This window comes from Fringilla coelebs (genome assembly GCF_963513975.1).
Source record: "Fringilla coelebs genome assembly, chromosome: 5".
In the NCBI taxonomy this organism is placed as follows: domain Eukaryota; kingdom Metazoa; phylum Chordata; class Aves; order Passeriformes; family Fringillidae; genus Fringilla; species Fringilla coelebs.
Genome location: NC_140033.1, coordinates 22,345,660 through 22,360,665, shown reverse-complemented (window position 1 = coordinate 22,360,665; position 15,006 = coordinate 22,345,660). Strand labels below are relative to the sequence as shown.

Genomic DNA, 15,006 nt, shown 5'->3' with positions numbered 1-15,006 from the left:
GTCACCGCGACGCCTCGCCCTCGCCAAAAGCCGAAACCCAGGGAGAGCTCCAGGTGTACGAGATCTGGGCGACACCCGGGGTGTCACATCACCCGTTCTTGCAGGGCTCACTCTGGGCGGACCCGCAGGCTCTCCTGACAGGTCCCCCGAGTGGGGCAAATCCCCAGCGGCCGTGGGACACCCTCCGCTTCTCCCCGGACGGCCCCGCCTGGCCGTCCTCGGGCCCTACCCCGGAGTGAAGCACGGCCCGGCCGGCCCCCTGGCGGAAAATAACCCCGAGCCTGAAGGGGGGCTGCGGGCACAGCCCTGAGAGGGCAGCGGGAGTTGAGCGGGCCTGCCTGCCCTGCTCGGGGGATAGCGCCCATCTTCCGTGCCTGGTGCGGTTACCCCGGGAGCGGTAGAACCCCAGATCCCCCCTCCCGCCGCTCCTCAGGCGGCCACCGACGGGCGGGCTTCGCTTTCAAGGCTCGGCTTGGCAGAGTCTGCTGAGCAGCTAATAACATAACAACCCTGCTTTGATCAATTCGAACTAATTACCCCTCTTAATTAAAGTCTTTAGCGGTTGCTTCAGTGTCTTGGCAAGGGCGAGGAGAGCTTTGCCGTGCGGCAGCGCCAACGCCGCGCTCCCGCCCGCCCGTCCGCGCCGCAGCCCCCGCCGCCGCAGTCACTCCTTGGCAAAGGTTTATTTCCATCAGGTCAACGAATTCTTTTTTTTTTTTTTTTTTTTCTCTCCACGTGCAAGAATCAATGCAGAAATTCAAATCCGTACATAGAGAACAGTTGTGTCCATATAGATACGATATTCAGGGGGAGAGGGAGAGGAGGGAACCAAGAAGGGTAGGATAATCAGCAGACAGCGGAGGCAGGGCAGGATCAACACAAGGGGAATATATATACATCGAAATAATTAAAGTGGTGCAGCATTCCCGGCTCGAGTAATACAGTTTCCCAAATAAATACAGCAGAAATTGGCTTGGCGCTTTTTGTTTTTTGTTTGGTTTTTTTTTTTTAACCATCTCTCCACCTGAGATGCAACGACAACAAAAAAAAAGTAGTCTGTAAAGAACAAAGGAAAAAGTAAAAAAAAAAAAATAGGAAACAATCAGTCCCATTAACGTTAGTGGCGATATAGAGCATAATACACAAAACCGCTTAACAGGTGCATGCAAAGAGGCGGTGGGGCTCGCAGCGGCGGGGCCGGCGGCCGCCCCTCACGGCTGCAGCGGCGGCGGGCCCTGCAGCAGCGCCCCGGGCGGGGGCGGCGGGTCCGGCCCCCCCAGCTCCGCGGGGGCCCGGGGCAGTCCCAGGGCGCTGTCATGCAGCTTGCGGACGTGCTTCTTGAGGTCAAAGTTCCTGCAGAAGCCTTTGCCGCAGGTGGGGCAGGTGAAGGGCTTCTTGTCGTTGTGGGTGTGCATGTGGAAGGTCAGATTGTACACCTGGTGAAAAGCCTTGTTGCAGATATTGCACTTGAACTGCTTCTCCCCGCTGTGAGTCAGCTTGTGGTTTTTGTAATTGCCTGGGAATGAGAAAAGAAAGGCAAATGGACCTGGATTTGAAAGACGGACAATTAAAAGACGAGAAAAATATTTAAAAAACACCCAAACTCTGTCCCATCACCACAGTTCGGCTTTAGGATGAAACGACCGCAAACTCCCGCCTTCTCTCCATCCTCCCCACTGCTGTTACACTTAACGGACGACAAAAAAAGGATCGAATAAACAATTATCACGACAATTGTGGAAATAAAACCCCAGGGTTTAGACTTCACAGTAACCCGGGAAGAAAAAGTAGCTAAATTCTTGTATTTGAAGGGGGAAATAAGAGGAGAAATCGTTTGCCGAACCGCGCTGGAAGCTGCCTGTTGCGGTGAAGGGAGAACAGACACTTCCAGCGGAACGACTGCCCCGCCGTTCCCCCGGACAGAGACCTTTGCCGCGCTTCGCAGGGCAGGGCATGTGTCGGGGCTAGCCAAACTTAAAATTAGCCTAAATATCTAATAATAAAATCTAATAATAAAACTTGAACACAAAATCAACTTCCCACCGCCCTCCCTGTCGCAAATTGTCCCGACATTGGACCTGGCTTGGGGAGGGGAAAGCCGGGGAAGAGAGAGGGTGATGGAGACTGGTACCTTTCTGGTGAAATCCTTTGCCACAAAATTCACAGACAAATGGTTTGTAGCCGGCGTGTATTCGCGTGTGCGTGTTCAGGGTCGAGCTCCGGTTAAAAGCTTTGCCGCACTGGTTGCACTTGTGTGGCTTTTCCTGGAGGGAAACAAACACCAAGTCACGGCTTGTTGGCTGTCTTGAGGGGTCTGTGTTCTCTTTAGCGGTATTTTACGAGCTGATTTGTGGAGTTCTGTGTTCAACTGACGGCTCGCAGGTGCCGGTGCGGGGCACCCCGCCGTACCTTCCGCGCTTGGGGCAAACGAAATCTCCCCGCGGCTGCGGATGGGCCGCCCCCCGCGCCGCTGTTTCGGAGCGGCCGGACAAACGCCGACTCCCCGAAAAACGTGAGTGAAGACTCTTGGGCAGGGAGGAAGGGACAGGATGGGCTCACCTGGGTGTGGATGATCTTGTGCCGGCAGAGCGTGCTCGCTTGTCTGAAGCCCTTCCCGCAAACTTTGCAAACAAAGGGTCTGGCTCCCGTGTGCACCGGCATATGGCGCGTTAAGTTATAATGTGCATTAAATACCTTGAAGGAGAAAGGAGACAATAAAATAAAATAAAATTGCGGTTAGAAGACGAGAGTGCCAGGGGGGAACCGTCGATTAAAAATCAAGCAAGCAAGCGACAGACAGCCGGCGGGAAGACGGACAGGGACATGAGGCTGGGGAAGGGAGGCTGGGGAAGGGAGGCTGGCTACGGTGCTACTTGCCTTTCCACAAACTTCACACGTGAAAACTTTGGGCTTGCTGCTCGGGGAGCCGCGGCTGAACTCCGACGTCTTATAGGCGATTTTTTCCGAGAGGATCTGAGCACTTTCTTTCATGTAGTGCTGCAGCTGAGCCTGCGACAAGTCCTTGAAGGCCACCCCCGCCGGGTACTTGTCTACGGTCGGTAGCACCAGCTTGTTCCGCTCAGCCAGGTAAGCCTTGGGCTGCGGGTGCAAGGGAGAGCTGAGGAAATAAGAAGCCACCGGGTGGATGTTGACACTGGAGGACGGGTGACAGGGGCTGTCGCCTCGGTTGAAATAGCACAGGGCTCCCATGGCGTGGAAGGAGGAGTGATTGACCACTCGGGGTCTTACCAGTTTGTACTGCTGCAAGGGCAGGGCATCGCGGGGGAAATCTCCTTTCAAGCTCAGGGCACAGTTCAAGAGATCGCCGCAGCTAAAAGAGGGCGAGGAAGAGGAATCTAAGTGAGCCTTCCTGGGTTCCGCTCCAGCCACCGCTGCTTTGGGCAGGCTATCGTACGCCACCGGGACAAAGGGGATCATGCAGGGGATGGAGGAGTTGAGGTGCAGCGGATGCTTGGGGTCGCCTTTGGCCACGGAGCCATGGAGGAGCTGCGGGACGGGGATGGAGCGGGGCTCTGGAGTCCGCGCCATGATGCGCTCAATGGAGAAGGCGAGCGGCTTGGGCGTGCTGATCATGTTGCTCCTGGCAGACAGGCTTTCTCTGGACGGAGGAGTCGCTAGGATTTTGGTCGCCGTGTGGTTGCCACTATTGTCCATGGATGAACTGCATTTGTTCTCCCGGTTTGAGCCGCTCTGGTAGACGCCTCTTTTTTTTTTTCCCTCTTTTTTTTTTTTTTTTTTTTCCTCTCTCCCCTCTCTCTGTCTTTCACTTTCTCTGCCCCTTTTCTTGTTACTGATCTGCGAGGAGGGAGACTAGCATTGCCGCCGCCACCATCACCACAGCCTCCGCCGGCGGAACCAGCCTTCTCAGTCCAGTGGACTCATGCCAGCCCATCACAGTTTACTTTGGCGCACCAATGACTCGGGACAATCGCTACTTATTTCTATCAATAGAAAGTGTTGTGTCAATAACGCAGCCAAGATCTCGCCAATCGTTAACTTCCAAGAGGAGAAGGTAAACTAGATAATTGCTCAATTCGCTTCCAACAGTCAACAGGAAAAGTTTTTCCCCCCCAGCAAGCGGCTACTTTTCATTGGCGCCCGCGCCTCCCCCGCCCAGGGAAGGAGGTGGCCCTCCCTCCTTCTCGCCTCTCTCCCCTCTGCCTCCCTCCCTCTCTTTTTATTATTATTATTTGCAATCTGCTTAACCAGGCTTTAGAGGCCAAGCAAATCCGAGATCAATTTTCTTGTTTGGCTTTAAATGACATCATCTAAAATCATTGTCCAAGTGCTAAATAGGGATGTGAAACCCAATTCAAGGGCAAGCGCCAGGGTGTTTGTCAAACAAGGTGCTGCAGAAGAAGCGGCTGGAGGGGAAGCTGTTTGTTTCCTTGCCACTTTCCAGCCCGAGCTCTCTTTGTGCGTGCGTACGTGTGTGTGTCTGAGGGAGGGAGGGAAATGGCTGCTCTGCTCCTGGGACTGCTCCTGGGACTGCTCACTGCTTTAAAGAACAAGGTCAGGTGGCGGTGAGCTTTTGGAAAACACGGTAGACAAATAAGCGGGGGACTTGCAACAAGCAGACGGCGAGACCAGCGCGTGGGGATGCAGGAACCTCCCGGGCCAAATGGAACGAGTGCTTGGGAGCAAAAGGATGATTCAAAACCTGGGGCAGGGGAAGAGAAGAAAAAGGAGGTAGGAAGAAGGAGTGTCTTTTAAATCCGAAGCATTATTTATATATTTCTATATTTTTGTATATATATACATATGTAGCCTGCATATACACTAAATATAGCTTCTGTGTCCTTACAGAACACACTCACAACACAAATACTGAAAACTCAGGGCTGGCACAGATACACGAAGAAATATGCAGCTCACACAGTGTTTATAGATACATATGCACCCAAACAGATGCAATCCCCATGTATTTAACAGAAGCTTGACGGCCCTGTTAGGGGCGGGCAGCGCCAGCGGGTGTTCGTCCTGTCAGCGAAGCGGGGTGTCTGGGGAGATGAGAGGGGCAGCGGTGGGTACGGGGCTCTCTGTGTTCCCGCCCACCCCACCATCCGACAGTTCGGGCTCAGGACAAGTTCCTCCTCGGGCTCGTTCCTCCCGCCGGCCTGGGCTTCACTCGACTGGTGACTGAGAGGCCGCTACCGAAATAACACCCAGGAGACACCAAGGGTCCCTCCGTCCCTGCCACCCCGGCAGCGAGCGGCCAGGCCGCGTCCCTTAGCGGAGGGACCCATGAGGCAGCTTCCGTATCAGAGGTCCAGCTCTGTCCTTCACAGGCACAGGGGAAGAGAGGCAGGAGGTCTCGGGTTTGCTAATGGAGAGAAGCCTCCAGCGAGGCAGGGAGGCCCGGCCCCCACTGCTCGGGTACCAGCCCAGAACAGGCAAATGGCTCTGTCTTCCCCCGCAGCCGCCGGCCCGGGACAACCGTCTTGCGAGGAAGTGAGAGCAGGGAGGAAGGGCTGGGGCCCAGGGAGAAAGGGAGAGAGAGATGGGGAGACAGAAGGAGGGATGGAGGGAGGCATCCTTGCCCCTGGAACTGTGACCTGACCGTTGCGGCCTCAAGCCACCGCGGCTCCTTTTGACGAGAGCAAGGCAGCGGCTGTTTCACGACGGTACCTCCGCAGCCGGGAGCTGCATGCGGGGCACGGAGAAAAAGAATGTCCTGCTGTCCTCAGGACAGACGCCAAACGACAGGCAGTGGCCCGGGCACCACTCCCTGCACACCCTGCGACCTCCGTGTCCGTCCCGTCCCTCCCGTGTCCCGGAGCTCAGGCGGGCGACAGGAGCCGGGGCTGGCCTCGGACGTACCGGGATGGACACAGCCGTGCGGGCAAGCGTGAGGCGGAGGAAGGACGGGATCCGCGCTAGCCGCGGTGCCTCGCTCCGGCTCTGCTCCCTGCTTTCCCCTGGCCTGGGGGCCGCTGACCGGGGCTGCCCCGCTCACTTGCCTCTCCCCCCGAAATTCCCCACGGCAGATGGGTCGGGGCGTTCAGACCGTAACTGCCGTCCCGGATGGGGTTGCTGCAGCCGCCCTCCTTTTACCTGGAGGAAGGATCGTGGACTCGCGGGGGGACGCAGCCAGGCCCCCCCCCCAGAGCCGGGAGGGGCAGCTGCTTTGGGCTGCCCGCTTCTCCGCACTGTCGGTGTCTCTCTCTCGTACTTTGTGTCTGCCAGACGAGATTTTCCTCCTTCAGAGCAATTTACATTTAATTCAATCTAGGCAAATTTCCTCTTGATTGGTGCTGAAGAAGGGAATTATTGTTGAGTGGGTTTTAGAGGCTTCAAATCTCATATACTTAATATGTTAACAGCTTGTTCTTAACTGGTCTTTTTGGGATTGACTTTTTGACAAGTGTTTGAAAGTAAAATATGTAGTGTCATTTGAGCAGGGTAAATATCCCAAAGCAGCAATTACAGCCCTGCCATCGCAATTATACTGGTCTACTCAATATTGAGATACACTTTTGAAGAAGCGATAGCTTTATTATTCAGTACTTCCTTACGAATATACCTCCCTTTCTTTCGGTACCTCTCACGATAATTTATGTAAATGTCTAATTTTCCGTAGCGATCTAAAAGCAAAATTTTTCGGGGGAAGAGGGGCGGGGGGACGTCATCCTCTTCTGTCTCAGAGATGGAGCCTTGCTAGGTGTTGGTGCTGCCGGCAATATAGATAAAGTCACTAAAATCAGCCTCGACGTATCCTTTCAGTCCTGTCCTGAACTTTGCCTTGCTCTCGGACCGCGTCTATTTTTTTAAGTTTTACATATCTGCCGAGTCGCAAATATCCTGCACTCGTGCTGGTGCAGCGTTGTTTTTCCCGTGGCAGAGATTTACAGCCTCTGAAAGGGGCAAGAAGGAACCTCTCGGCCGGTTTCTATTGGGGGAGCACAGCGGGCTCGGGCTCCCTCCAGGCTGGCAGCACGCACCGAGTCCCAGTAGAAGGGGCCGGCGGGGGAAGGAGCCTGCCCGCCGGTCTCCCGCAGTTACAAACCGCCGCAGAAATTAAGGGCAAAACTTTTGCCTCGAGTTGATTTCGTGCTCTGCCCGGGAAAGCCGCTGTTCTCTTTTTCCCCGTAATCGGCTTTGTGTTTCATTCGTTCCTAAGGTATGTTCTTGATATTGCTCACTTGCATTATTATCACAACGTATCTCTACATGCACTCAAAATCCGAGTCACCGGCGAATTCATCTCGTCGTCAGGATTACTTCAATCCGATCCCAGAGGCGATTAGAGGGAGGTAAAATACCGCCTTAGAGCCTAATCTTTAATTTCTTCCTCCTTAATAAAATGAATAATTCCATTGCGTTTTTAAGTAAAAAATGAATTGAAAAGGATAATAACTCCGCTAACCTTCTGTTGCTTGTATTAATATTTTCCTGGGAGTGTTTTACCGCAACCCTCCTGCCCGAGGGGGCCGCTCCCTCCGTGCGCCCGGAGCCGGCTCCCCGCGACCGGGTACGGGCGGGGACGGCAACATCCCTCCTGGTTCCGGGACGCCTCTGGGCAACCCGATCGTGGAGGAAACCAAGGAGGTTACAAAACATCCTTCTGGCCACGACATCGGCAGACTCGACGGCGTCTGGACAGACCCTGATAACTGTTATTGTTGTAATAGTCGTCATTAGTAGTGACACTGTCGGGATCCGCTGCTAAAGTTTGGGTTTGTTCTCGCTACGCATCAGTCCAAGGCGTTCCCTCCCGAGCCGCCGGATTTTTGAAGAGATGGTTTACCCCGACCCGAGGGACGCCGTGCTGCCCCAGCCGCAGCGCCGCCCGCCCGCAGACCCCGGAACGCGGAGCGCGTTGGCCCTGGCTTGTTACAATTCGGAACTAGCCCCCGGCTGCTGCGGTGCTGGAGGGCTCGCCGTTCATTCCTACTCAGAACTTGTCGTTTACTGTATTTTGAAGGGAAGTAAAAATATGAACGAGAGAGTTACAGCCGGGGGAAGTGGACCAGCCGCCGTCACAGTTTATCACCCGGTGCGGGGGGAGATCCCGCCCGCCATCCTTTTCGGTGGGAATCTGCGGTACCGCCACCCGCCCGGCTGCTGGGGTGGGGGACGCGGCTCCCTGGCCCACCCGGTCCCGGTCCCGGCTCCCGTTCTACTCGGCGGAGGTCGGCCGCAGAACCCGAGTACACCTCGCAGCAGCCTCGGGCTCTGAGGTTTCTGGAACGTGGGCAAAGGCGCTTGGCCTTTCCCAGCTTTTAAGTTGTAACACTTCGGCGTTCTCTCCACCGATAATTTCTCCAGTGGAAGAAAGTAATATAAATATGTGCGTGCGTGTGTGTATATACCTTCCGAGACTATGTGTAATCTTCCCGTACAGTGAGGGCGTGTTGGTGTCCTTCTATAGCAGTTCCACCGCGAGCAAAATAATAAAGTATTGCTATTTGTAACAGAATCCATCACAAAAGGAAAACGTTTAACGCTGACCCGCAAAATACAAGTGCTCCCGGAGGTAAAACAAAGTTTGGCAGTACAGTGCATTTCGTACAGACCCCCCTAAATGGAAAACCAAACTGGTGCAAATTAAGCCTTTTCATGTATAAAGCCTTTAATCACATATAAACGAAATTACAAGTGACCCTCTAAAGCAGCGCTTCCGGCCCTCCCGTAATTCATGCGAGCGATTTGACTAAGTGTGCCAGCTCCGAACGTGGACTGCAGCTATCACGTCTAATCTAATCAGTCCGCCTGTGAGGGGACCCGGCGGTGTCATCAACTCCAAAGGGCCCTTGGTGGAAGTGGCTGGGAGAGGCCAGCGGCAGCTGGAGCCATGAATGACACTTTCTCATTTGTTCCTTTCCCAGTTCAACAAATGTTTAGTCCCGTTACTGCTAAATGAACGCCTCGCGCTCTTTGGCTGGGGGAAGCTATTTATTTTTAAGATTCCTGAATAGGATCAGGAGCAATTAACTTATTTTTTGTTTCCATTTTCTGCCGTTGTATTGGGAGGTAACCTGGAGCGGAGCGAAGAGCGGGTCGCCGTGTGGGCGCCTGAGTGCTGTACTCCCAGCACCGGCATACGCCGGGCTTGCCATGGCGACAGGAAGGTGTCCGCCGGACACGGAGCGGGACAAAACCCCGCTCGTTCGTGGCGGGACCCGTTTCGATGTGCCGCTGCTGAGAGAGGGGAGAAGCCAAGTGAGAAACGTGAAAATAAGAACGAAAGTAGGAATCGTGCTCTGTCGCAGCGGACAGAGCTCGGCAGCCCTACCCAGGGAACAACAGGGGACAACTGAGCCACCCTCGGAACGGAGGGGGAGGAGGAGGTGAGCGCGACGCGACAATACACCTGCTAAGGCCGAAAACAAACTTTTTTGTGTGTAGGCGACTGATTTTTTTTGTTTAGCTGCATTTTTTCCCCCAGTCGCTGTTAAAGCAAAGTCCGGCCGTGCCGGAGGGAGGCCGGCCGTGGTGTCTCTGCGGGTCTCAGAGACGTCCCGGGTTCCGTCCCTTTCGCACAGAGGAAACTCCGCTCCCCCCCACCGCTCCCCGACTGCCCCGCCGCTGCCGTGCGGCTCCCGCCGTCTGCTCCAAGCTCCTTTGCTGACAGGCAAACATCTGACTCAACCCCCTTGGGTAGGTGCCTAAGGGGCATTCTCCTTGCAGGAACCCGCCTCACAGCCTTACACACTCGCTCCCCGGCCCCCCGCGCCCATCGCCATGTCCCTCCTGGAGCCGCACTTGCTGCCCACTCCGAAGTTAACACTGGCGCCCCGCCCGCCCTCTGCGCCGGGGGTCTGGCGGGTCGCAGGAGGAGTTTCCCAAAACCTGGAAACATCCGGCAGCTGACCCGAGATTCCCCGGGAGCCGAGGAGGCGCTGTTGTGGGTGCCATGTCCACAGGGCCGAGGAAAGGGGGAGGCCGCTCCGCTGGGCGCCTTCGATGAGCACCGGTGCCCCGGGAGCCACTCGCCCTCTCACTCTGCCTGTTCCTCCAAAGCTGCGTCCGTTCCTGCGCCGGGGGCTGCCCTTCGCTCCGGGTCGTGTTTTAAGGGACGGGCCACCCTACGAGCCCCAGACCCAGCGGCCGGACCCGCCGGTGCGGGCTCAAAGGGCGCGGCCTGAGCCGGCGGCTTTGCTTATCTGCGGCTGGGAGGCTCAGTGCCCCAACGTCGCCCTGCCGCCGCGGTGCTCCCCCAGCCGCTGCCTTGCCTTGCCTGTGGCCTCCTTGTCTAGGGTAAGCGACAGCCGAGGGCAGCGAGCTCTTGGCTCCAGGCACCCTTTGCCCGGCGGCGGGAGAGCTGCGAGCATCGCTTTCGGCTCCCGGCCCCGAGCATCGCTCGCAGCGGCGGCGCGCACCTGGTCGTGGCTTCTGATTCGACTGCTAAAGCCCCGTTTATACCACTGAGACTCAAGGGGAATGAATTAAACGAGACACCTCCTGCCCCTTTCCTAAGGGCTCCCTGCCCTCCGCGCCCGCTTAGGAAGGGTGGAGGTCCCCGCGGAGCCCCCAGAGCCCCGGGAGAGCGCGGCGGGCGCGCCGCTGGCTGCTTCGCTCGGAAGATCACAGCGAGCGGTGATGCCGTCCGCTCGGGACGGACACACAGCCTCGCTGAAACGCCTCAGTTAAGATGTAGAGACGGCCCCTGCGTCCTCTCTCACTGGGCACTGCCCTGGCTGCTGGAGGAGATGGTGCCTAACGCTGGAGCTGTCACGCTGGTAACTCACTGGCCTTCTCAAGCATCACGTTGGTTCACGGTTTCACAAATCTAGGTACTAAAAAAATTATTTACATTTGGAAGAAATTAAAGGACATCTGAAGCAGTGTCTTTTCTGTACCTGTCATCCGTTGATGTCTGCTGTGCTGTGTCTTTAACAATCCTATACTTTGTGACTGAGTTAATTTCTCTTTCCCCAATATCTTGAAACTTCTTCATGGTTACATAATCTGTGTTGTTTTTTGTTTTTTTTTTTTTTTAATTCTCATAATATTTGTTTTGGGTTTTTTGTCTGTTTGTTTAGCATTTCCTTATTCATCTCTATCTTGCAAGTACTGCAAGCAGAAGAAATTGCATAGCAAAGTGCATGACATATGGGGTGTCCATGTATAATGCTTTGTGTAACTCAGGCCCACTACAAACCACAGAAAGTCATAGTCTTGTCTTGTTCAGGTGGGTTTTTCCTTATTTTTTTTTTTAATTATGTTGGGATATAGACAGGATTACCTGCTCCCTAAGGAATAGGGAGCTGGGGGGGACTCCCCTGGCTACCTGGACAAGGCTCCACCAGTCAGGGCCAGTCCCACCACACCCAGCCAGGGAGCAAGGCAGGTGAAGAGGTGGTGGCAACTCAGAGACCAGATCATTAACATGTTTGTGATGGTCAGAAAGCTCTGAAGTCAATCTCTGGATCAGGTTCCAGACAAACAGGGCCCATAGACAAGCACATGTGGGGCTGTAGCTGAGGTGAGAATCCAGCACTCTTCTTCCATCACTGAGGCAGAGGCTAGCAGCCCTGAACAGAGCTGAGACTGAGTCCCTGGACAGAGGCTGTGGCTGGGGGTCCCAAGTGAGGCCCATCAGGACCATGGTGGCCTACAGTCTCTTGAGGACCTGACAGGTGAAATTAATATAACCTATTCTGTAATCGTCCAAATTGATAGGGAGAGTTGTTTGCCTCATCAGGAAATCCTTCTTGGCATAGGGGCAGCTTGGGACAGAGGAAAAGCCCTAAGGGGAGGTAAGTGTAATTCACTGTTTCCCTAGGGCTTTTGGATAGCAGGGCTGGGCAGAGAGGCTAGTGCTAAATCATTCTCTGTTGAAGGAGACAGACCCATCACTTACCTCCTGGGTTGTGCTGGTGACAGGCACTTCTGTCCTGGTGTTTCTAGGTCCCACTCCAGCTCTATATTCTGTTAGTGGCTTGCTAAGGATAGTGTTCAATTTGGGTATTGCTTCCTACTCTTGTGTTCCTTGGAACTATAAAAATCTAGTGCCTTCTGGTGAAAGCCCTGCACAGACCTGGCACAGCTCTGCAGTAGGAGGCCTTGGCAAGCCTTGCAGGGCCACTGAAGTGATACCTGCCTTTACCTCTTTACACCTGGCTTCTCCACAGGTACCTCTGCAGAGTCTAAGGAATGTCAGCATGGGGAGAGGGGAAGCAGGGAGACTTTTGCAGAGACAAAACTCCCTCTGTGCCTGACTGACACTGACCTCGCTGCTTCACTGGGTTTAGGACATGGGTGTTACACTGGACAATCTGGTTTCCTCTGCACTCTGCTGTCTGCCCCAGCCAGGCTGGGGCTGAGGCTGCAGCTCCTGCCCAGGCAGGTTATCCCTTACCAAGGCTGGGTCTCAGCCAGAGCCCCAAGCGGCCCTTCAAGCATCGTCAACGCAACTAGGACAAATGACAGGAAAGGAATAGACAATTATTTTACTGCTATCAAAACCTGAATCAGCCATCTAGCAGCCTGGTAATTGGGAAAAATAATGCTTGGGCTCCCTGTGCCTCCGTCAGCCCAGCAGAGATGGTGATGAAAAGCTGAGCAGAATGGTCTACCTTACCAGCTCCCAGTTCTTCTTTGGAGCTGAATTCACCTCAGCTCATGGGATGATTAGGCTGGTTTGCCACAGAAAAAAGTTGCCACTTAGGATTTCTCTGTAGACACCTAGAAGTGTAACTTGCCCTTCCCTGCTTGGCTGAGCTTCCAAGTGTGCTGAAAGCCACTTTTCCCTGCAGCTCTCATTCTCAGTTCCTGCAGCCCTGCATGCTTGCAATAGACCCCTGAAATCCTACAGACTGTTCTTGCACAGAAACCTCACATCAACCTTGTAAACCCACAAAAGTTCCTCAGTAAAGTCCCTTAGGTATAATGCTATGGCTCAAGAAGGACCTTGGCAATGTATTATTGCTTCTCTGGGTGTTATCTGTGTTATTTCTGATTTTGTGTACATAAACTCAGGAATTAGTCATGCTCCCACAAAATAAACAACATCAAAAAAAGGCTGCTGTGATTTTTGTAAACTGTGTGAGTTTTGACAGATGAAAATTTGAATTCTTTCTAGTTCATCCTGAGGGCATCAAAAAGCAAGCAGTGGTCCTCTCTGTTCATCTGCTACTGAGAGATTTTTGTTTGCTTTTTTCCCCTTATCAAGGCATTGTGTCCTTGGGTATTTGTTTGATATATATATATATATATATATATATATATATATATATATATATATATATGCTCTGTAAAAGAAACATATTTGCTATACATCACTATGTAAATGAAATAATTAAAAATCTCATTCTCATGAGGAATCATACAATGGTTCAAACTGTTTGAAATACTGAAAACATCTTTTAATTGTAGAATTCTATACAAACTTGGGTAGATACATAAATGGCCACAACAAAATGTGTTCTTATTGCCTGATAATTTTCACAGAAATACAAACATAGATGGCAAGCTTACTGACATCCAACAGGATGAGATATCTTTAAACTTGCAAAATGAATAGACACGACACTCCTAAGCAGTTTGTATGTGTTTGACTGTCCTTGAAGTTCTTCTGCTTATGTATCAATCTCAATATACAAAGAACCAAGATTAAAATTTTTAATGCACATCACATAATAATGTAAAATTAAGCACAAAAAAAGGGAACAAATTGTAATCCTGAAAATACACTAATTTTTTTTTACCTAGGGCATTGACTCATTCCAAGGATGATTTCCTGTATAGTTATGTTTTAAGTAAGACACACATTTGTTTCTGCACAGGACATCAATATCAGATGGAGATACAAGAATGACCGGCAGCAAACATAAGGGAAAGAAATGTAATCACAAGTGGAATTCAAACTCCATGCCAGTGTTCTTGCAGCCCTAAGCAAAGCTATACAAAAAATATGCTACAACCATTATTCTCAAAAAGTCCTTGGCACTTTTCCTCTGATAATCTTGCTTTCTTTTTTAATGGAGCAAATTACATTTCTGCACCGATATCATAAGGCAAAACTATAAAAGCAATTACAAGGACAAGTTGCCAAAAAACCCCAAGGCAAAGATAAACCCCACCCTCAGACCATCACCCCCCAGCTCTGAATGCTGTGTGAAGTAAAATCATCCCTCCTCCTCATCACTGTCTTTCATTGTAATGCCCTGAAGTCCTCCTGCATCCGTGACTGAGACTGTGGCTTCCTCGACAGTCAGCCGGCTGTGCACGGTGTCGTAGGTTTTGCTGTTCAGCGTCCCCTCCATCACGCCTTGCAACCTGAAGTCTCGGTAGGTTTTCTGTGGCAAAAGTAAAACATCCTGAATTGGACTCCAGCAAGTCTCAGTACTCTTTCACTAAACACTGGCCACTTCTAGCATGCCAGTGGCACAGGTTTATTCCTTCTGCGGTTAAGCACCCATCACCTTGATAACGCATTTGTGGTCTTAGCTTTTGGGCTGTGTGAGATTTCTACAAACTCTAGAGATTCTAATTTGATGGTCATTCCTTTAAGAGATTGTATTTGTATGTGCTGCAGCATACTCTAACTGCTGATTTCTCAGTAACTTCCATTTCGTTCATTTATGCAATAAGATACTAGCTGAGAATTTTTCTAAATACCTATTGAAATGTGAATCTAACTACAGGTAGTTCAGTTCTGTCATTTCACAGAAAATGTAAATGCCTGACTTTTTCCCCATAGTGTAATTTTATTTATATTTCTCTATACATTTATATGTAAAATGTGGAAAAATAATGATTATATATTACGTTATAATGTATACTCTAATAATGAATACAGATTATGATCTATACTACTCACTGTCATAATTTCTGAGGTGACTACCTAATTTACATTCTAAGTCTCTACATCTTGATTTGCATCTACTCTTTTTTTTTCATTTCAGAAGATTTTCTTTCCCTGGTATTCCTCCCTTCTTTCTTCTTTGGTTTTCCATCATGTAAGAATTCTGAGTGGAATTGTTTCATTCATCAATGCTATGTTCAAGTAAGCACATGGAAAAATCACCTAGGTACTTT

At 51.9% G+C, this 15,006-nt stretch overlaps 2 protein-coding genes across 4 annotated transcripts in view; both read right to left on the bottom strand.

Moving 5' to 3' along the window:
- Window positions 1–522: 522 nt before the first annotated feature.
- Window positions 523–4,021, bottom strand: FEZF1 (FEZ family zinc finger 1). 2 transcript variants are annotated; one of them, XM_084205878.1, is made up of 5 exons: window positions 3,250–4,021; window positions 2,878–3,099; window positions 2,560–2,694; window positions 2,132–2,264; window positions 523–1,516 (listed from the first exon to the last, which is right to left on the bottom strand). In XM_084205878.1, exons 1-5 carry the CDS (start codon window positions 3,673–3,675, stop codon window positions 1,212–1,214), a joined length of 1,221 nt encoding a protein of 406 aa, XP_084062004.1. In that variant the 5' UTR covers window positions 3,676–4,021; the 3' UTR covers window positions 523–1,211. The 2 variants fall into 2 exon arrangements, with proteins under 2 accessions (XP_084062004.1, XP_084062003.1); XM_084205877.1 differs by having other exon boundaries at window positions 2,878–4,021.
- Window positions 4,022–14,089: 10,068 nt separating this feature from the next.
- Window positions 14,090–15,006, bottom strand: part of CADPS2 (calcium dependent secretion activator 2) — a 284,462-nt gene continuing 283,545 nt past the window's right edge. For both annotated transcript variants that reach the window (XM_084205822.1, XM_084205823.1), the window contains one exon: window positions 14,090–14,264. In XM_084205822.1, coding sequence (XP_084061948.1) covers window positions 14,094–14,264 — 171 coding nt within the window. In that variant the 3' untranslated portion in view covers window positions 14,090–14,093. The remainder of the gene's footprint in view (window positions 14,265–15,006) is intronic.